Raw genomic sequence first — 22967 nt, 5'->3', positions numbered from 1 at the left:
TGACAAGAAATACGCTATCTCTCTCTCACATCAATAAACTATCCAGTTCTCTTATCTGATTTTATAATTACAATGTAATAATTATAATGAACATGCACAATCTACTTCCTCATTTAACAATAAATAGACTCAAGGCCAAATTATACATGATAGTGTGTTTCCTCAGTTTGGACTGTGGCTGTGGTACTTTTTCTTTTGGGACTCTTTTCCCTCTGTGCTGTTTTCCCAATCTGGATTGCCCCTCCTGGAGCTATGATATGCCTTACCTTGCAGGGCAAAACATTCCCCTTCCTTCAGCACTGGGCCCATTATATGAATTGGGTCCCTCAGAAGCTATATTGAAACATGTGGGTGATCAGATATCCTGTTGTCTTGTCTATTTGCTGAGGTCTACACGTGCAACACAATGAAGTGGTAGACTAAACTGCTCTCGAAACATGAAGCTTGCCACAAGAAGAAAACTAGCACCAAAGGGGTTAGATCTTTTTTCCTTGATGAGTTACTTTTTAATTGCTGGGATTTTTAATGTCTTTTTTTTTTTTTAACATGTTGGAGCTTTCAAAAATATATTGCCCATCTCCAGCCTGAAGTGGTACAGTCCCAAATTCTACCACCTCAGTCTGCCACCACATTCTTTCTCATGTGAAGACCAGGCCTGCCCTGAACAAAGGTTTGAAACCAGTTTGTCTTCATATCTGACAAAGAAGTGAAGCTTTTGAATATCAAGCACATTTGAGATGGGTTCTGGTTCAGGGTTGCTGAGCCCCAAGGCTTTTAAAGAGCAGGGCACACAGACAGGCTGCATGGAATAGATGACTACATGGGCTAGGAATGTATGAAAGATGGGGGGATTTCAGAAATCTGTCTGGGAGATTTTATAAAGGCCAGGGGAAGGGGACCGTTGCTCTGGTTCTGTCTGGGAGATGCACAGATTGTGCTGTGTACTGTTTCTCTTCAACTTTTACACGTTCACATCAGTATATCACAATGTACATTTCCAGCTCAGCTCATAAGGAAGCTACAGGAAAGGTTCCCCAGGGACTTGGCCAAAAAGACCAACACTGCTCTCTACTCAAGAAACATCTATCATTCAAATAAAGAAGAATATGGGAATAATATATTTATAATATTATTTATGAGTTGACCTTTGGCCTAAAAAGAATTCTCAAGGCAACATACCAATTAAAACATATTAAACAATACCATAATAAATAAATATCATAATAAATAAATTAAAAACAGGAGAAAAATCATGATGTAAAAACAGAGAACAGAATCAACATTTAAAATCATTCACATGCCAGGTGGGGAAAAAAGTGAAATGACACACAAGTAAACCAGATGATATGCAACTTTCTCTTAACTGCATTTCCTCCAAAGCAATATACCATTGATTTCAAGGGGGTTTACTTCCAAGTAAGGGTGTGCTGGACTGTGGCCTATTCAGGAAGAGTTACTTCCAGGCCTGGGCTGTCTTTGTACGAAATACAGCACTTTGTTGTTGTTGCAGTGAGCTTTACTCTCTTTCCATTAAGAGGAACGTAGCACTGCTGTAACCTCAGTAGCAGACACAGCTACAGTGTTTGCTAGGAAAGGGTTAACAGCCTGGGAGTGTACTTGGAATCCAGGTTTGTTTACCAGCCAGTTTCTCTCCGGCTCAACAGGTTACTGCTGCCACTGCAGTGTTCTCAGCGACTGGAATCTAGGTGGGGCGCTCCCCTCCCCCGGAGCTTTTCTGCTGATTAAAAAGCAGGGAGCTCCCTCACTCGCCTCTCACACGCACAAGCACAGCCTAAGGAAGCCTCCTTGAAGAAAACCCCGTCTGTCTCTCTCGGGCTTGTTCGCCCATCTTCTCCTGAAGGTTGTCTGCACAGAATGGTCCGGTGTGTTTTGGCCTGCTGGAGGTGCCGATGGCTTCTGCCCCTTCTCCTGGGCTTAGCCATCATCCTGGGCATAATTGCATTGGCTGGCAGGGGATGGTTGGAGTCGGCTGAAGAACCGTACGTGCGCAAAGCATCGCTGTGGTGGGACTGCTACAAGGAAAATCCCAATGACTACAACTGGATGTGCAATTCTCTTATGGACTACAGTAAGTATTTGCAATTGGTGGGTGTCCATGTTTGGTTTCTAGCGCCAGACTCTGAAGTCTAAATTAATCAGTCCCAATTTCTGACCTCAGAGATATTAATGTGGATTAGAGTGAACCCATCATATGTAAGCAGGAGTTCCACGTTCTGCTTGTGTGCGAAAAACATAATTAAGGGCACAACCCTATGCATGTTTAAACAGGGAAAAAAGTCCTACAACTCCCAGCGTGCCCCAGGCCTGGGGCATGCTGGGAGTTGTAGGACTTTTTTTCCTGTCTAAACAAGCATAGGGTTGCGTCCTAAAGTGGGTTAATTGGTGCTGAAATGGATTTGAGTACGCGACATATTGTCCAAAGGTCACACTCGCTAATATTGAATACTGTACGCTTTTAGAACTGAGGAAGGTCTATGTATGGTCTGAGCCTAGGCCTCGAGTTGTGGGAAGCATTTACCTATTTGTGGGCGTTAGCTAAAAAACTGCTATTGGCAAAAACTATCATTGCCCAGAACTGTAAAAGAAAGTTTGTGATCCATTGAGCCCAGATAATGAATTATTCAGAAAAGACAGATATCAGACTTGGCCGGCATTAAAAGGCAGAGGAAAGGCAGCAGGAGCTGGGTGGTGAGGAAGAGGCAAACATAACAAAGCCACAGAGAGAGAGAGTGAGACAGTGGAAGAGGCAAGGATAATAATTAAACAGTAAGGCCTTTGCTTTCTGATTGCTCAATTAAGCGTTCTGATGTGTACTGAGAACTTTGCTGCAACAACAATAGAGGAGAACATGATTCATTTAGGCTAGTAATCCCTTTTGCTTCAAAGGGCCTGGATTAGACTGTTGGCTGCCACTCCCTTTACCCCATGGAACTTTTTTATTTTGAGCAGACATGTCCACCAGCGTTTTAAATGCACAAAGGTACATGGCATGACAGTGATAGCTGTATGACGGAAGAAGAGCTTCGAAGTGCCTGAGGCTGCTAAATAATTTTTGTAGTATGATTTTTGGTATATGTTTTCTAGTGCAATTTCCAGGCAGTTTCTCATTAAGAGATTCTAAATGTGCACATTTTTGTTGCACATACTATCTTACTCCTCCCGGTCACTAAAATATCTAGAGTGTCATACTTGGACTCTGTACAATGTACACTGATCATGCTAAAAGTGTTCAGAAAAAAGTAGAATCCAGCATTCAGGGAAGTCAAGGTGTGTGCTGTCAGTTGAATATGTAAAAATAGAAGGCAAGCTTTAGCATTGGCTATAAATGTAGTACATGCCAGCAATCTGTATACATAGGCCCAATCCAGAGAGCTACTTTATTAGTGACTGAGGCCATGTGTATACCTTGTGGAGACTTCTTCCTTTCTTTTTTGAACACCAGACTCCCATACCATTTCACAAGTTGCTTTTAAAAATCTTGTAAATTTCCACTGTGGCTGGCCATGTAAGGTTGGGCTACTGTGCAATTCACATGAAGAATCCCACAGGTGGGTGTAGAGCTCTTGTGGATTTTTGAATTGTGACCACAAGGGGAAGAATTGCAATGTTTAGCATGCTTACATTTAGGGCAAACAAAAAATATGTTTTAATGTAGACTGTATCAGCCTTTGTGTGATATGTTAGTTCTTTGGGCCACACTGTGTCTGGAGAGCTAACATAATAACAGAGAGTACTTGGGTATTTAGGAAGAGAGAAATCTTAATGCTACTCAGTACGTCATTTAAAATATAATTCTTATCTGTTTCGGATTGGACATTAATGATTACCCCCCTCTAACTTTAAAAAGTCAAACTGGAGATGAAATACGCAGTTAAGTATTTTAAAAATTGGCTGTAATGTTGGGGCTTAAATCCCATGCTATCCCTTGCAAATGTCTCTGCACTCCTCCATAAAAAAATGAGGTATTTTAAAAACTTTTTATTTCTTAAGGTGTATGGAAATCTTAAATGCCTAATTTAATACAAGATTGTTTAATGAGCAATCAGAAGCAGGGTTTCGAACCTTTCCACAAACTACATATACTTCTGAAGAGCCTTATTGATTACATTCTGGTCCCTCAAACAGGATCTATACACAGTTCTTCCTTATACCCACTGAAAATTGTTGTTGTGGGGGAGGAGAATAGGGAAGGCCTGAACCTTTATATGGGGGAAAAACAAGGAATAATCTTGTGGCATCTTAAAGACTAGGGGTGCTTCCAGACGAGGCTTTTATTGTGTAAATGCGCTGCCTCGTTCATGGAATTTTACAGGGGTTCTAGATGTCGTTGTCTTCAGTTTGTAGTCCTCTTGTATTTCCCACCACTTCTTCTGTCTTTTTTCTTACTAGAAAAAAATTAAGTAAGGAAAGATGGAATAGCTGTGCAATGCCTTTTGATTGCTAGTTCTAAGAGCCCTCCATCTGAAAGCCCCCTAACATGTTTATTTTGGCATAAATTCTTATATGGCAGTATATACTTCTGTGCTGTGAGTCACTGCTCATAATAAGATAATAATAAGCACATAAGAATGAGTCCAGGTGTCCCCTTATTCTCACCCCTTCCCAAAGAGGTGATTAACACTTTCTGTGGGGCTCAAATTTCCTGCCTCTGGAAATAAGTAAGGCTAGGCAAAAACACAATGGCTTTGATCCAGAGATCAAAGATCCCTTCCTTTGCAAAACTGTGCATCTCTCAAAAGCCCTCTTCATGTGTTCAGGGTAGATATTTGGCTATTAAATCTATGCATCAGCACTTGTTGTAAATAAAATAAAGGATAGTCTAGAGAAGCAAGAGATTTTAGTAAACATAGATGACTCTTTGCATTGTACTGTTTTGTTGCAAAGGTTTTTGATCACTGCTGCATTTTAATTCTAGAGTGTGCCCCACAGCCTAGCTGGGCATGGAGGCTACTGCAAACTTTATTGCAGCATCTTACTTGTATGAGAGCCTCATTTATCTTTAAGTTGCAATTATATTCAGTAATGAGGGTTTATCTGTTTTATAATTTACTTCAGTAATTTGTCTGTAATCATATCCTGAGACAGTTTTCATTCATTTTAAAGAACTGAGCTGGGTTAAAACTTTTTAATAGGAAAATTACTATTTTACTATAGAGGATACTGAACAATAGTTGCTCTTTTGGAAAGAGTCATTGTAGTATATATGTTTTTAAAGGCATCTGTGAAGAAGTCCAGCTACTGTCATGCCACAGCCAACCTAGGCTTTCCCATTTCTTTTGCTACCACTTCCCAATTAACCCTAACTCTTGGGCAGGAAGAACTGCAAACATTGTAGATTAATTTCAGTCCAGGCCAAGAGCAGCTCCTTGTTACTGTAAGGTAGCCTTTTGCTCATCCACCCTTCTGTTCTCTTAAGGATACTTCCAGCTGGAAAGCTCCTAGGCTAGCACTACCAGTGAAAAGGCACTGTGCAGCTATTCCATCGTTTTCTTAGCAGACTTTCTGCAGTTAGAGAAAAGATGGAAGGAGCGGTGGGAAAATACAGGAGGGTTATGAGTTCAAGATGACAACACCTGGGCCCCCTGTAAAAATCTGTGGGCAGTGGCACCATAAAAGCCTTGTTTGGAAGCGCTCTAGGTCCATCAAGTAGCATAAACCATCAGCCAGGCTTGTGGGGAGAGTTACTCTTTGGGATGTCAAGGGACTTGTGCAAACCTACATTCCAAATTAAGTTTTATTAAGATTAGGGATGGAGATACAATGGAAGAGGGGGAAACATGGACAGCTAGCATAAAAGAAACACAACTTTTTACTTTCTAAACTAGACCGTATCATAAGGGAATCTTAAACTTATTGCAAGGTTCACCCCTGATGTCCATAAGATAACAATATTTCATAGGGAATAATTTCCATTTTGCACCTTGTGGAATCAGGGAAGGAGAGCTGATGGGGTAGTTGGGGCTGGCTAGACCTCTAGGGGCTGAATTTTGACACTTGAAGATGACATACGCAGACGAGTCCCTGGGATATAGCTGACAACTCAGGAAGGTGGAAGCAAAAGGTGAGGACTGGAAGATATTTGCAAGCTACTCCATGTAGACAGAATCCGCATGGGGGAATTCCTGTCTGTATGTATGGAGGATGCTTGAAATGTGATAGGTATGTTGCTGTGAAACGGGGAAGCTATTCTACATTTGCCTTGCTTCACAGCACCTTTATTATGTATGGAGGACATTGGCTTAGTTTTAGAGATATTTCTTTCCAAAGAAGGGCAATTTCTGTTGGGAACTGGATTTGAGTTAAATCTGTGTAGATCCTTAGTAGTTTGCTACTTGCAAACTAATCACATCAAGTGGCCTAGCTAAGATTGATTTGTCACAATAAACCAGTTGGTCTGTACGACTGCCACAGAACCTCAGGATTTCCAGACTAACATTACTTGCCATCAATTTTGAACAGGTTTTGTTTCTAAAATGTGGTAATGAACGTAGTGTGAAACAAACGATTAGTCACTGCACACAATGTTGGTGGTGTAAAAACGGGTTCTACTTAAAAGCTGTACATAACTCATACTCTACTGTTACTCCACCCGTCCCGATGATAAGCAAGCTAACGTAAAGCTTTCAAGAAAGATTATTCGTTAATGCAAACCATCATTGGCTTCTGATTCTTTTTCAAGTTAGTACTTGTTAAGTATGAATGTTGCAGAGAGTAGGAGAAAGAACCACACCTTTAATATGGATGGGGAAGGGAATCCTCTGCTTGGAATGTTTTCTAAACTGCCAACTTCTTGATTCAGATTTGTCTGAGAACCAAATTAGACGTAACATGGCATCATGTGTGTCTTCTTAAAATTGTTTCGTAATGAAAATCAGCCCTAGGAAACTGAGTTTTATTGAAGCGGTGTTGGGGGAGGGGGCATGATGAGTGAAAGACAGTGCTCTATTCCCCTCTGGCTGTTTCCCCCTCTCAATTACCTCCCCTTATGAAAAATACATTTTTTTCCAAGCAACTGGGGCAGGGTAATTTTGAAGGGAAATATGGTCAGAGGAGAAAGGGTAACATAGCTTCTCCCCCATCCCGTTTCTCCATTCAAGTTGGGGGAAGAAAGTTTGTTGTGCCAGGCTAATGCGAACCAGGATTTTAAAAGCTGTGTTAAACCTTGGTTAAAATCTTGGTTATGGAGTCTGGTTACTGTTGGCCATGGTTTAGGGAGTGGGAGTATTATGTATACACTGGTTCATAAGACCTTCCTAGATGATGCTTTAATTGTGCAATCACTGTATAGTTCATTGTTTTTTCTAGCAAGCATAGTTAACTGTAACAAGTTGCTCCTGAGACTTTTCCTCCCAGTTAGAATGGCCATTGCAGCTTGGATTGCTTGTGGTTGCACAAAGTTGTGAGCACCTGCTTACTAGTGTTTCTGACATTAGTGACCAACACAATCCTCTCCCTGTGCTAGTGTCATTTCCGAAGAAGCTGAGTGGTCCTGCTGTACCACTCTACGATGTGCTTGTATAGCACTGGTGCCATAGTATTGAGGGTTCCCCCCTCTTTTTAGCACCTGTGTGGGCAGGAGGGAAGGTTTAAACTTTCCCTAACTGAGCATACTGGTCCCAGTCTGGATCAGGGTCCCATGCACTTACTTGAAGGTAAAAATAGAAGGATCATCCACACACTACATATTTAACATAGCATGTAGTTAGGCTCTCGGACTCTTAGGTTCTCAGGAGCTGGCAGTGTAGGAGGGAAGTCATTTCAGTCAACTGAGCCAATATGAGGTCTCTCCATCTTGTCTGCTGCCATTCTACAAGGCAAGCACACTCTGCTCCCATCTTCAGGAGAACAAATCCATTCTGAGAAACTGCCAGTCCAGAACTGAGCATCTGGTTGCTATGAACATCTTTACATGACAAGCAAGACCAGACTCCCGGGGTGGGGTGGGTGTGAGCTATGATAGTAGGGCCATTGTAAGGTTGTGCAAAATAGCAAAAAGTAAATAAGTTACATGTGAATAGCATTTGAACAAGTGATTTTGCAGTTATTGGCTGAAATAGTGGAAGCCCAGAACAGGTTTTTATCCTATTCTATTGGGTAGAATAGTGTCTGGCCTGCACATTTTTCTTTATCTAGAGACTTGGGTCTTGTGCTTATGAAATCTGGAAACCCAAGGAAAGGGCATGAAATATCTGATCAGGAGAAGTCCCGACATTCCACTGTCTGGGTCTACAGCCCTGTTAGATGTATCAATGGGGCTGACAGTACTGTGTGCCCAGTTCTTTAGTTCAGCAGAATATCCTGGCCCAAATCTAGTTGGTGTAAGAGATTTTGGTCCTGGACACAGATGCATATCCTCAAATGCATCGCCAGATGCACCTAGACAGTTGAGTGGGGTCAAGAGAAGCAGCATCTCGATGCTTAATAACAATATTTAAAAAATCATTTTATGCGGTCTGTTCTGAGCTGTCTTCTTCTGGAGCTATATTCAACATCTTCCTAGAAGTTTAAAGCATCTCTATATGCTTTTAAGGACAGGGTCTTAATAAAGAAGAAAGAGATCAAAAAAAGATATGATATATATCAGTGCCTAACTGTATATAATTTTTCCCCTCTTCTCCCTCCCCTTCTTTTTCTTCTTCTTCAAAGGTTGGGGCAAGGCTGCTGCTGCTACATACCTTGTTGGCTTTGTCATCATCTGTATCTGTTTTTGCCTAGCAGTTATAGCATTTTCCATTGAAATACTACGGTTTAACTTTGTTCGAGGAATTGGAGGCTTGCTCTTCGTTGCTGGTGAGTCTGCAACTAAAACAGACTGATTTTATTGTCACTTTCCCAAAATGTTTCCTTCCTTTCCAAACTGTTGCCCTACAGAAGATTATATTCTCATTTCAAAAATTAACTAACTTGTTTTAATCCAGAAGTAGTCAAGATGATCATAATTAAGAATGTATACCTGAGATTTGTAACAGCGCACATACATACTCACTTTTTTTTTTTTTTAAAGCTACTGAATTTCCATCAGCCTTTAGTTTAAATTTGTCTTACAATCTCTACTAGTCTGAGATGCTGACCCATAGAACTCATGATGATCATTTTGCATGTTAAGAAGTCGCTGGCAAATTGCTGCATGTGTGTCTTTCTAGGCTTGTTCATATTTGCAAACTGGCTGCCATTTCCTCTAAAAGATCTCTCTGGACTATCTATTGGTAAAGGAAAGGACTATGTGAAAAATTGCTACATGTGTTTGGTATGCTGCATTGCCTGGGACTGCAGTGGGCATTTTTGAAGCTGCTACAGCTGCAGAGGTAGCAGTAGAAGTAATACGTGTAACTGGTTCCCTGCAAACTCACACAGAGTATAAAACTAATTGCAGCAAACGTGACTGTATGCAAAACATAGTGGCTGCCTAACTAGATGCTTCCCATTGCCGTGTGCTTCGCTATGCTCATTTCTGTCCCTTGGCTAGATCAGGGGTGGGCAGAAGGAAGACCACAGTCCACTGGTGAACCACTGGCCGGTTTCTGATGACTCTTTTGCTGTAGAATTCTTGCAAAGAGTGCTGGACCAGTGCAGGGCTGTTGTTGGCACCTGGCATCCTTGAGTGGCTGCCAGTGCCACACCACCTTGATGAGACCCATCACTGATGCCACTAATGCTGGAGCCCAGCATTGAATTTTTTTTCTAGCCCCGTACTCCGAGCAACGCTATGTGACTGGGTCTGGTCACCATTTGAATGTCCCGCAGTGCTACAGAGCAAAGCTATGAGGGGCCATTGTGGGAAATTAAAATGGCAACAAGACCTAGGCTCCAAAGGATTCTTGGAATTGATCCCTGCCATCGCCAAATAAGCCCACCAGGGCCCACTAAAAGCAGATGTGGTCCATTAGAGGGCACATTGCTCAGGGGCCCCTCAAACCTGGAGCTGGCTGTGGAACTTGATCTGATCTAACAAAGGTGAGTACTTAGGTTCTTAAGCAAAGGTGAGTGCTCAGGATTAGGGATGTACAGATTGTGTCTGTGTTTCGCAGATTGCAAGGTGCCTTTCATTCCATCGTCCGCTCATCGACAGAATCAGATTTTTGTTCTCCAAATCTGTGCAAATTTGCTTTCATGCAAATGTGCATTTGCACAAATCCGCACGAGCAAAAATGCACAAATTCCCCCCCCCCCACCAATGCGCATTTTCACGCTTTAGCCTATGGGGGAAATGAGCATTTTTGGCCAGATTTTTTAAATTTTGTGTGTTTTGCTCTGACAAAATTTGCACAAAATTTGGGGAAGTTCAAAAAGCAGTCCGGAAGTCTGCAGAATCCCCCTGGCAGAAGGAACACTGGTCCAATGCAGAACCTGCAGGTAGGATTCATGAAAATCCAAACTCATTTGGTTCCATTGCGGATTTCTCCGACATCCCTACTCAGGATGCACAGATTAGTTTGCTTTAAGAGAGCTCCTGAGTGTGCACTGTTACTTTGTAAATTTATAATGCAGTGAGATTCTACTAAAAAAAGTAGATCACACAAGACTGAAGTCAGTTCACCCTCTTAGATTGTACCCATGCCACAGGAGTTGACTGTCCATCCTTGTTCCTGCTTTTTTGTACCCAAATCATAGGGCCCAGGGCAAAGACACAACAGAGTGCTGTTGTTTGTGTTTTTATCTGGCAGCAGTTACACCCAGGAGTAGACTTTCTCTAACTTGGAGGAAGAAGGCTAATCCCAACCTCCCTCAGCTTCATTCTCACCCTAAGACGTGTTGCATCTTCTGAAGTAATCCATAGAGTTTGCTTTTCTAATAACTCACTCTGCCTTGCCCAGGACAAGTTCTACCTTTCTATGCAGACTACTTCAATATGTATTTAATTGCAATTCCAAAAATCTAGTCCAGTTCTTCACCTGAAAGAGGACATAATGGTTGCATATCACACGAGGAGATTATGGGGTTAAAGAGTGTAACTCGTGTGTGTACATAAAATTGTTTAAAGTAATTATTGGTATTATGTATGGTATCCTATACTGCCACTGCAGCTCTCCTAGATGAGTTGCACTGGCCGGACCCACCACTAGCTCAACAGGAACTATCAGTTCCTAAAGTAACCCCAGAAATTAGCAGAAATGCTCATTTCTAGAACAGAACAAATCAGCAGAGCTCCCTTCTGAGAACTCCACTGCCCTGTTCCAGAAATGAGTGTTTCTGCTTGTTTCAGGAACTGTTGGCTTCCTGTTGGGCTAGCAGTAGTTCCGCCTAGTGCACTGTAGCATAGGATACTGCCCTTAATTTCTAGTGAGGAAAAGCTAATAGAGACTGATATGCAAACCAAATACTGAGCTGAAAACCCACTACATAATCTGCTCTTGGAATATATTGTTGATGACTCCAGAATATCCTTGTTGGTGTGCCAAATCAATGGGTAATTGTAGGAGTTATTCATTAAACATGAGCATTGCTCCAAATGCCTGTGCAGGAGAAAATGTTGTTAATTTAACCCCTAATTGTTTTTCTTCTCTCTGTTTGCATTCAGCTGCTTTCCAGATTTTAGGCTTGGTCATCTATCCAGTGATGTTCACCGAAGACATTCGATTGACAGGAAGTAACATGTTCAGTTGGGCCTATGGCTTTGGTTGGGCAAGCACTGTTATTGTAATAGGCTGTGCGTTCTTTTTCTGCTGCCTTCCCAACTGGGAAGATGAAGTTCTGGGTAACATAAAACCCTACATGTATAATGGTGGCATGGAACATGTGTGATGCAGAGTTAGTAGAAAATATTGTTTTGAGGGAATAAAGCAATATTGTTTCTGCTCTATGGGAAAAATCAATACTTATATTGCCATCTGAATTACTAGTTTTGTTCTACTAATAAAGCCACAAAATTCCACAGTTTCTTTTTAGACCTATACCCATTTTCAGATCTGGCAGTAGTATTACACAGAAGAAATTGCATTCTGTATTTTGATAGTTAAATATGGGCTTCCCTTAATAACTTTTGCTTACATAGGAAACAAAGGTATTGGCATAGTTTGTTCCTATATGCTGATGTTTTATTGAGTAAATAAAACAAGAATAATATTTTTAATACTTTTTACAGCATAAGACCAATGCACCTCTTAAATTTGTTTTTAGGTCTGTAGTTCAGGATCCTTATCCAATAATATTGCTCTGAAGTGGCTTTTATAAAAACTAAAACCAGTTAGAACAAAGCAATGTATATGAGAACACTTCTGGAAAAGCACAAAATAAATATCTGTACATTCAACATGCAAACGTCTAAGCACTGTTTCCTTCTCAAATCCTATTAGCATCAGTTGGACTTAAAGTAGAGCAATTCTTGGGGGACTGCAGCCAAAATGACTACTACACTCAACTAGTTACTGCTTACTGTACAGTCAATTCCAAGTATGAGGCTTCCAGCATTTTGTAAGTGCAGGTATAACATGTATTGGCAGGTCGTGGTAATGAATTCAGTACACAAATCCCTCCAAATTGTCAATATATTTCCAAACACTGTAATGTATTTAGTATTTTTCACAACTGAGAAATTTTAAATTTTAGGTTTTCAAAGCATGCTGAATTTAAATGCTATAAGTACTAATAGACAGCATTTAAGAAACACCACTTTGAATATATCATTAACAAAATTATCATGATTAGAAACCTTGATTGGAATATGTGTATATTTTAATTTACATTAAAATATTTTAGCATACAAAATCTACACTTATTACCATTATTTGAATTAAAATGTGTTACTTAGAAGAGCTTAGTATGTCAAATGCTATTGTTTTATATCTTTGTATAGAGTTTTTTTGTATTTGCGGAAATCTTGTATATTGCAATTTAGGGTGCAGTCCTACGCGTGTTTAGACAGAAAGATATCCTACAACTCCCAGCATCTCCCCAGCCAGCATAGTTGACTGGAAAATTCTGGGAGTTGTGGGGTTTTTCTGTCTAAAATGCATAGGATTGTTCCCTTATACTCTCACAAGTAGCTATTTTGTGTGTTTATAATTCTCATTGTCTAAAAGAATTGATCCACTGTTATATTACTTGATTAATAAAGGTTGATAAATTCCTCATGGAAATCTGCATTGATTTCAATAGTTTTAAATGTGTTGGATTTATTAGAAATTAAAAGTTGCATTATAGAAAAAGTTAGGTCACAATCCAGCATTGTGTAAAACATACTGTATACCATGTAACTTAATTGTATATTAAAACAGTTGGACCACATGAGATAGCAACACACAAAACAAGAACATAACATTTTTTTCAAAAGTTTGAAATATCTGTTGTGATTTGTAAATGTTTGTACTTATCAAAACTTAGTAGTTTTTCAAAGTCTGAAAACCTATACCCACTTATCCAGAGGCAAGCCTCACTGAACTGAATGGGACTTACTTCTGGGTAAACATGCATAGGATTACACTTATAATAGAGAAAAAATGTAAATGGAAGAAACTTTTGTAGAGGAAAGAAATCTCAACAAGGAGAGTAGGAATTAGCATGGCTAATTTGATAGTTCACAGAAGATCATTTTCTGGCAAACCCATACAGAAGCCTGTCAACCTCACTTTTAAAAATCTACACAATCATGTTGGCATGTGAAAGGTCCAGAGAAAGTCCAGCTCCTGCTAATTTTGAGCTGCTTCAGTCCACGATAAGCCAGCAGCATGCACCTCCAAAGACTAAATCCAGACTCTAGACCACCACAATACCACCGTAAGTTTGAGTTAGTGGAGGCATCCCAAAAGAGGAATCCAAGTTCATATCAGCCCATAGATGTTCATGCAAATATTAGTGCAGGGACAGGCAACTTGCGCCCCCCCCCAGATGTTTTGGCCTACAACTCTCATCAGTCCTAGCCAAAATCACCAAGGGTGAGGGATGGTGGAGCTTGTAGGCCAAAATATCTGGAGGGTCACAAGATGGTCACCCCTGTACTAGTGGCTTGGCATAGGCTGAAACAGCAGTAAGCGCAATCCTGTCTGGGTAGGCGGCTGCCTCCGAACTCGGAGGCGACCACCTATCCAATGCAGGGCAGGAGAAGTGCCGAGGGGATCGTCCCGTCCACGCTTCAGCTGCCCTGCATTTACGGCTAGACAGCCGAAATCGTCTGTCTAGATGTGGGACCTCAGAGCACAGGAAATGGCAGCCGGATGACACAGAGGATGTGTTGTACCAGCATTTCTGACTTCCCTGCCTCAACAACCCCCCAGGAACGCCCTGTTTTTTCCAACTCCCCACTCCTCTTCCGAGTGTGGGGCCGTTCCACGCTGCCTATGAGGCAGTGCAGGAGGGGGTGGAGGTCGGTTCTCAGGGAACCGCTCTTATAGGCTTTTCCTGCTGGCAGCTACATACTTAAATGGATGTTTAAATCAGCTCTTAAGATCTTGATCTTTTTGGTAAATGATTAAAGACTAACTCTCTGGGGGAAATTCTGTTGAAGATTACACACACGCACACACACACCATCTAGAACACTTGCCTTGCAAAAACAGTTAAGTGAATGGTGGGTTGGAAATGAGCACACCTCTTATAGTTGGAAATTCCTATGGCTTTTCATAATAAGACTCACACACAGGAAATGTTAGGGAGTGGAGGCTATCTTCCACTTGCCATAAGCTGTGATGTATTATTTATATATCCTCCACTTTGTACCCCTCAGTTCCTACAACCATTACTTCCCCCTTACAAACCATTATTTCCACCTTCTATTTTAAGAGCCCCAATCTTCTTTCCTCAGTGAACACTCCCAGCGGGAATAAAAGTTTTACATTCTACAAAATGCTTCTAAAAGAAAAATGTTTGGGATATTTTTAGGCCATGTAATTTGATATTTTGGTACAGAATGATGGGTCCCTTGCTTAATGGCTTACATTCAGATGTTTAAGAGCAAGCAGTTAAGAATACAGGAATTACTAACTGATGGGATGTTTAAAACATTGTATGAACTTCAGTTAAATAAACATTTTTTATACATTCAAATGGGAGTGCTTTATTCAGAAACTACGTGTATACCTGTTATTGCAGGAGAAGGGTGGAAGAAACATATTCTGGATGCAATCTTTAGAGATTGCCGCTTGATAGACAGAGATCTGAGTCCTCTGTCTATCCTATGCCCTGCCGGGATGGGAGAAGCCAAAGAAGACAACAGGAGGATGGAAGTGAAAACGCCTCCCATTCCGCCTTTTCCTTACATTTACAGCTAGATGACTCTTGGCTCATCTTGCTGACTTACCTCTTGGTGGGAGGGATGGGTGATGAAGGGAATTTAGGATCTTCCAGATCCTGGCCTCTCCTTCTCCCTTGTAAGACAAGTGGCAGGGGGAGCGTGGGGGGAAAATCCACAATCAGATCTTCTCTGTGTCTGCCTATGGCTGTGGAGGAGATCTGCACCATCCTATGGCTCCCCAGATGCTGCCTGAAAACTACAGGATTGCTCTGCCCAAGAATAAATAGCTTTTAACTTCTTTTTGCAAAGAAATGTTTAAAACTGTTTAAAATCATTCACTTATATGGAGAAACATTGTGTGTGTTCTCTCCACATATGTCACCAAATGTGGAAAAACCACATAGATTCTCCCTCCACTGTTCCCTTTTTTAAACTTTTAGACTTGGGTCTATGCAGCTCCCTGCCACAAGGCGGTTTCAATTATAAAAGCTTTAGGGCACAGTCTTATGGTTCCAGGGACCATAGGATTTTTCTGAGCTCCCGCTCCAAGGCTGTAGACGCCACTACCACTTTGGAAGGGGAAATCTGAATGGGGAGTGTTTCCCCCCTCCCCTGCAGCACCGAGCTCCGAGGATGCAAATGAGAAGGAAGGGGACAGGGAAGGGAGGTGCCACAGAATCCTAGTCTCCAAGCTCCTGTCTCTGTGCCCTTCCCCATGACTCCACTAGACATGCTCAAGTGTGTCCAGTGAAAAAAACACCAGAAACGGAGAGGCGAGGATCACTTCTGTTGCTCCTTCTGTTCTGCCCAGCATTGGAGCACTCCTTTGGGAAGTGTAGGGTTGAGCCCTTAAACATTGCCATCAAAAATGAAAACCTCTGTATCTTTTAGAAAACCAGTGGCCTGGTTCCTATGGCATAGGCATGGGATGGACATTATCACTACAAACAAGATGAACAAAACTAAAATATTTATTAAGGGAGTTATTTACTTAAGGGGATAAACCCACTCTTTAAACAATAGATTAAGGGAGCAGTCCTATGGGGATAGGTGGCCTCCTCTGAACTTGGAGGCGATCGCCTATCCAATGCAGGGCAGGTGGAGTGCAGAGGGGATCTTTGTCTCCATACTCTGGCCACCCTGCATTTGTGGCTAGATGGCCAATTTCAGTTGTCTAGCTGCAGCATGTCGGAGTGGGGGGGGGGGCAGCCAGGTGATGCGTAGGGTGTACCGGCCCTTCTGAGGTTCTCCGCCCCCGGGAACGCCCCCTTTCCTCCCGCTCCATGCTGCTCTTATGAGTGTGGAGCCTGGGACAATCTGTGCCACCTACAAGGTGGCAGGGGAGGGGGCAGGCAGGTGGTTTTCTGGGAATTGACCTTGGAGTGCGGGCTCTGAGGTTGGTTCCCAAAAACTGAATAATCCAATGGCTGTCCAGCCGCCGTGTAGCAGCCATAAGATTGTGCCGTAAGATTGTATAAATCTACTTAAATATACTTGATTACTTATCCTAATTGGGAAGAGAGTCTTCCCAGCTAAATAAGCTCTCAATAGCTTTTCTGTCAGACCACACTTCCCTAAACACCACAGCCAATCACTCACAACTAGGAGCATGATGTACAGTAGACTTCCTCTGCCTCCTGCTTTTCCTGTTGCCACTGGCTTTTAGGATGTTTCTGTTTCAAGGACTACTTGCTGAAGTTTCCCCTGGTCAGGCCTCTGGCTGAGATCTTTTGAGATAAGTTCTGCTACCTGCTTGAAGCTACACCATGGCCTCCTGTCCTCCTCAGTAAACAGCTCATCTTCCAGTAGGGTTCTCATTGGGCTTTTCCACACAAGACTGTTAATCCACTGCATCTACTTTTGGTTCTGTCGCAGAATTGAGATCTGAGCACTACATGAGGAACGTTTCCTTTCCAGCTTTCCCACTACATAACCTTTAGGTGGCACTGTGGTATAGTGGAATAGCGCAAATACACAAGAGGAAATTGCACTTTCTTTTACCCATATAAATAATATCCCTGTTCTAAAAAAAAACAACTCGCAGAAAGTGCTGTTTACAAACAGAAGTGAAACTGGAGGGTCATGACTAAAGAACCTCTAAACAACTGTGAGTAGGGAATGACGAGAGCACAACAAATGCCTTATGTAGAAAAGCTTAATTCAGACTGACTCAAAGGCTTTCTTCTTCCTCAGCTCTTCCCAAAGACCAAAACAAGTTTATTAGGCAATCAATTACAGCTTATAACCTATAGTTTCCTTTCAGGTCATATACATAAGTAACCTCAGCTCTTCTCTCTTCAGCCATTAACTGTCCTCCTATCTGTAACTTACTTTAAAAAAAAACCCTGGCCAGAACATCTGATGAGTCATGTTCCTCATGGAATTTTGAACTGCCAATCGTGGTTGCTTACCCCCTTGACCAATCCGAACAAAGCTAGCTTCTCTCCCTAGTCATGTTCAAACTCATCTTGACACCTCCCATCCTTACCAGTTGTAACCAAGGCGGCCACAACTGTTTTAGGCCCCATGCAGAATAGCAAACCTACGTTTCTGGCCTACTCAGTTACATTACAACCTCACTCAGAAGTCACTCAGAAGTATATAAACATAAGAAAACATAAACAGATAAAAACATAGTATTCCTTCACAATTTATTATAGTTACATAATGCTGAGTGAAACAGAAACAGTTGCAGTGATGCTGAGTATTCAGCATATGTATTAGATCTTAAGAGTGTTAAAACAGATTTGGAAGGTATTGTTATGGCACTCCCAGTTCTTCTGAGCGATGGGGGTTTCCAGCTGTTACCCAGGTTCAGTTTTATTTGGATGAAGGTGGAGCAGGGGGAGGTAGTGGGGCAGGGGGAGATATAGTGTTTTAATATTTGTGTTTTCTTTATGCGTATACATGTTGAGCATAGATGTAGGTTGACAGCTTAACATTCCAAAGTTCACGTCTCACCTTTCAGATTTCTAGGGGCCAGCCATCCCGCCGGGGCCACCCTTCAGATCCTTGCAGAGAGCAACTCAGCTCTGTCTGTCTTAGCTGAATCTGTCTCCCTGCAAAACTGCCAGTCTTCTCTTTTGTTTCCTGTTTACACATACACACACCTGGATTGCCACATTCCTTAGGAGGGGGAGAAGGGAAGAGGCATGCCATGTAGAGAGTTGGTGGCCAGTGATTAGTGCAGCCAACTGCTAATCTCCATAGCATAAGGCAATCTGCCACGCTAAACCTGTTGAACCAGTTTCACCATTTAACAATCTCTTCCTACAATCACAGAAACACAAAGTCAGGGTATCCCAAGAGATCATCCATCCCAACCCCCAAACTCTATTAATTCAAAAGCAAACAAACAAGACTCTTCGAAGGGGCATCAAATTAAAGATTAAAAAAACGAAAAATGAAAAAGAGAGCCACTTTTGACAAGGTAATTAGAATATAGGCATTGCCTGTGGCTTACTGGTCAAACCTATTCTAGATTTGTTCTAATAATCACTCAGGGCATGGAGGCTTCAAGCAAAAAGTCAGCTTATGCCCAAGACAGCTGAGTAAAGTCTGATTCAAATATGCAGGCAGTATTTTCATATGCCACTGAAAATCAATTTCCCTCCAGCGCAGCACCTGCTCTCCACTCCCTGCCCCCTTCAAAAAGTTTTTATTAAATAAAAATGTTGGGAAATGTTAGGACAGTCTTCTTCCTCTTCCTTCCAAGTCTGTAGTGTTGCTCTTTCTCTCCCCTCTACCCCTCTGCCTTGCTATTTCCCCCTCCCTCCCAGCCTCTAGCATCGCTATTTCTCCCCCTGCCTTTTTAGCACCCTGTTTCTTCCTGTCCTGTGGGTTGTCTCCATAGGGGATTTGCTGTGAGTTGGCTACATTTGGAGGTTGTTCAGGGCTCATGATATTGTAGCCATCCTGCAGCCATCCTGGAGATTTTCACAGAAAAAACGTTTTTTTCTGAGGCTACTTTAGTCTGATTCTTTTCCTTAATTCAGCTTGTCTGTGCTTCTGTTGCGGTGTGTACCAACCTTCCACATTTACTTCAGCATGATAGCCCTGCCCAGGGGTGTGCCTTTCACCTGGCCGAGAGCTCACTGACTCTGGTAAAGGGGTGTTCCCCCAATGTTTCCCCTCCCTGTTTTGCTCCAATGTTTCTGCCATTTTGCACCTGGCTGTTCAGGAGTTCTGAGCTACCTCATGGTATTTACTTTGCCTTGCCCACCACTAACCTCTGGCGGACATCCCCCCAAAAGTATAGGTCAGGTGTGCTCTGCTTTGCAGCTTCTGCCTTTTAAAAAAATCATCTTAAATTGATACTGTGTAAAAGCACAATGTAGAAATAACCAATTGCCTTTACATTGTGAATCTGAAGTAAGCACTCCAGTTTCACTAACTAGCCTGCTAGGGGAAGTGGAGTTATTTGCAAGTGGGGTATGGGATGAGTGGACATAGAGTAAAAAAAGGTGGGGAGACCAATGAGTGAGGCTTGTTTCCCACCCCATTTTCCCCCATGTGTGCACTTTTGCCTATTGCTTCCACACACACCCCTGTCTCCCTTTCTCCTTTTGCCTGCTCGCAATGAGACGTTACTGGGATAAAGCGAAGAAGGGACTTTACATAATGAGAGAACCTACAAAACATCAAAGAAACACAACATTGCAATAGCAATCTAAGACAGCATCACATTGAAGAAGCAAAAGAGCACTTCAGGGTGAGTTACTACAGTTGGCTTTTAACCCTTTCACTGCAGGGGAGAGAGATTTATTTCTTACTTTTGAGTGAACATGCACTGAAGGGGGAAGATACGTTAAAGACTGAAAGCAGGCTACCTAAAATGATTGAGTATCTCCGCTACTGCGGTAATGTGAGGGGTCGCTGCTGTGCTCCTGGGGATTTTCTCAATGAGAATGGGGAAACTTCCCCATTGGGGAAGCAAGAGTGAATGGGCAAAGTCCCACGGGAAAGAACTCCTCCACCTGATGGTTCCAGCACCCTAAGTAAAATTAAATCAATGGGTATGCGCATTTAGTCCTGTCGCTATTGTGCTGTTGTGGTTTTAGAGGGAAAATCATTTTTTTAAAATTGGGTGGGGGAGCATTGGACATAGGATGGAGAGGGAGGGGGTGCTAACATACACACTGGCCAGAGAAAGCAGAAAGGGAGGAACTAGGTGAGAGTGGGAAGGAGGGAACAGACGCTCTAAATGGTGTCATGGACAAGACTGCACCCACTAACCACCCAAGCAATTCACAGTAAACTGCCCTGTAACCTGCCGAGAGCCCCAGGCTAGCTTTGGAATAATCCGGGTTTTCAAGCCCCATGTGTCCCCAGATGGAGCAGATTTGACTCCAGTAAAAAGTACTGCGAAGTGGAGAATGAACTAAATCCATCGCCATGGAGACCCCCCCCAGTCTCTAGCCTTGCTATTTCTCTACCCCTTTGCCTTCCTGTTTCCCCCTCCCTCCCAGCCTCTAGCCTTGCTCTTTCTTTCTCTCCCCCGCCCTCTTTAGCTCACTTTTGACTAGCCAGGCACCCATGGCACCCATTATGTAACTAGCCACATTCTCAATGGGAGACATTTTGTGGTGGTAACCACAGCAGTTTCTCAAATTCCCAAATGTGCCCACGGATCCAAAAGGGTTGAGGACCCCTGATAAGCTGTGGTTATCACATTCACATCTTGTGTCATTGATAGTCCAGGCTATCTCGCAAACCACTACCCCTAGATCAGTCTTCTGGTACCCTCCAGATGTTTTGGACTACAACCCCCATCAGCCACAGAAAATATAGTCAATGGTAAAAGATGATGGGTGCTGTAGTACAAAATATTGGCAGGGGAAGGCTGTACTAGATATATCTATCTAACTAATCCCCATCATGCATGAAGAGGCATCACACGTAGAAATGGGCTGCAGGACCCGCCCCTTGGACTGCATGGCTTCCACCGGCTGCACTCCGACATCCACCCATTAGGAGATATCCTTAACATGTTCACCCAGTGTGTGAGGAGTTATGGGGTTGCACTGCATAGCCCTGCCCCCACCACTCATGCGTGTTAAAGCCGGGATCCCCCTCATGTGGAGGAGCTCTGCAAACGCAACTGTAGGTGTTAAGGCCCATTCTCACTGTGGTTAAAAACATGTGGGATGTAACTGCCAGGGCGCATGGCCTGTGTGGGTTAGTGGCAGGGCTATGCAACATAATCTGCAACTCCATCATGCATAGGGTGAATGTGTGAATGGGGTCATATGTATCCCCCCGTCCCCTTATGTTCCTCACCAAAGGCCTCTTGAATATACTTAGCAGCATGGGATAGCAAATTCTGTTACAGAGTGGTAATTGGTTAAGAACAGAAAGCAAAGCAGCAGTCCCTGTTTTCTTATATTTGCTGATGCTAAATCACTTTATGTTGTTGTTGTTGTTACATTTATATCCCACATTTCCCTCCCCCCCCTCTTTCAAGGAACCCAAGGCAGCCTACATGATCCTTCTCCTCTCCATTTTATCTCTACAACAACTCTGTGAGGTAGGTTATGTCAAGAGTCAGTGACTGGCCCAAAGTCATCCAGTGAGCTTTATGGCCAAGTGAGGGCTAGAACCCAGATCTCCCAAGTTCAGTCCAACATTCTAACCACCACACCACGCTGGCTCTGGTGCTTATTTTAATTTCATTTATTTTGCCTCTAGGACAGATTTTAGTGCCTTTTAAAAGCATTGTTGGCATGCACATGCGCATTAGGGCAGGAGAGGGGCAGAAGGCAGACTGGGTCCTACTGGTAGATCTCCAGGTGAATTGCTTGGTTTCTGAAGGGTTTCTGATTCCCAACTATCTAACCATAGCAACAACTTGAAAACTTCCCCAGACTAAATTAGGGTGCTGAAAAGGCACACCGGAAAAACTAGGAGTACATTTTTTTGCATGAAAGGACTTGTTAGCTTGGTTCTGATACTCATCATAAATTCCTGGGCTGAGCATATGCCCAGAAATGAGCTTGTTCCTTAATTCTGCCTGTCTCCGCTGCTATTTTGCACCAGCTTCTGGTTGGTGGATCTCAGGGTGGTCTAGTAAAACACAAAATAGATCCTGCAAGCCCACCCAGAGCACACTAGATTCCCTATAACGGACTATCTGGAGAGTAATTTTTTTTTTCAGTTGTTCTATATATCCAGTCAGAAGATCCTTTATGAGATTAGCATCCTTACATTTTAAAAGACCTAAGCCCTCAAGGTCTGAAAGGAGAGGTATAAACTGAAATAATGGAAAAGAGAGTAGCACAGCAAAATTGCTATAATTCTGGGCAGTTGGCAGCTGGTGGTACTAGTGAGGAGACAACTGGTCGGGAAGCACCTCCTCTTCACTACCCAGTTCACCAGCTTTCTCTTGCTGGATTTTGAGGAGGGGCAACAGCCATACCGGGCCCTGCTTCTAGAGAACAGAGTCTATGATCCCTCTGAGATGACCCACTAAGGGTGTTTTGCCTGAAGGACCCCCAAAATCTGTAATGTGTCATTTGGTGCTCTACAACTAACACAGTTTCATGCCATTTTTTGTTCAGATTTTGTGTTGTTGCCCAAAATAAATTTCAGTTGGCCATCATTTTGTAACTTTTCAACTTAGGCTCCTATAAAGCTTTGGGTTAAGTGTTAGTCCTAATATAAACTCAACATTTCATCAAAATTGGTGGAAACAATATAGCCACAAGAGCAAATTTATTCTAATAAGTAGTTGGTACAGGCATATTTGAATTCAGCAGGTTGAATTACTAGTGTTTTTAAACAA

The 22967-nt window shown here is 42.5% G+C and overlaps 1 protein-coding gene across 2 annotated transcripts; it reads left to right on the top strand.

The window, feature by feature from the left end:
- Positions 1-1775: 1775 nt before the first annotated feature.
- On the top strand, positions 1776-14998 carry LOC146359584 (p53 apoptosis effector related to PMP-22-like). 2 transcript variants are annotated; one of them, XR_014786709.1, is made up of 4 exons: positions 1776-2089; positions 8668-8811; positions 11540-13847; positions 13916-14998. XR_014786709.1 is itself a non-coding variant. In XM_084827662.1 (3 exons), exons 1-3 carry the CDS (start codon positions 1876-1878, stop codon positions 11761-11763), a joined length of 582 nt encoding a protein of 193 aa, XP_084683788.1. In that variant the 5' UTR covers positions 1776-1875; the 3' UTR covers positions 11764-14998. The 2 variants fall into 2 exon arrangements, 1 of the variants encoding a protein (XP_084683788.1); XM_084827662.1 differs by having other exon boundaries at positions 11540-14998.
- Positions 14999-22967: the final 7969 nt, after the last annotated feature.

This window comes from Heloderma suspectum, chromosome 1, assembly GCF_057233095.1.
Source record: "Heloderma suspectum isolate Gila_16-S chromosome 1, 16-S_ref, whole genome shotgun sequence".
NCBI lineage: Eukaryota > Metazoa > Chordata > Lepidosauria > Squamata > Helodermatidae > Heloderma > Heloderma suspectum.
This window is presented reverse-complemented; position numbering and strand designations above follow the sequence as displayed.

Coding starts and splice junctions, on each gene's coding strand:
- LOC146359584 (XM_084827662.1), top strand. CDS start 1,876: ATGGTCCGGTGTGTTTTGGCCTGCTGGAGGTGCCGATGGCTTCTGCCC. Junction 2,090..8,667: donor CAATTCTCTTATGGACTACA/GTAAGTATTTGC, acceptor TCTTCTTCAAAG/GTTGGGGCAAGGCTGCTGCT. Junction 8,812..11,539: donor AGGCTTGCTCTTCGTTGCTG/GTGAGTCTGCAA, acceptor GTTTGCATTCAG/CTGCTTTCCAGATTTTAGGC.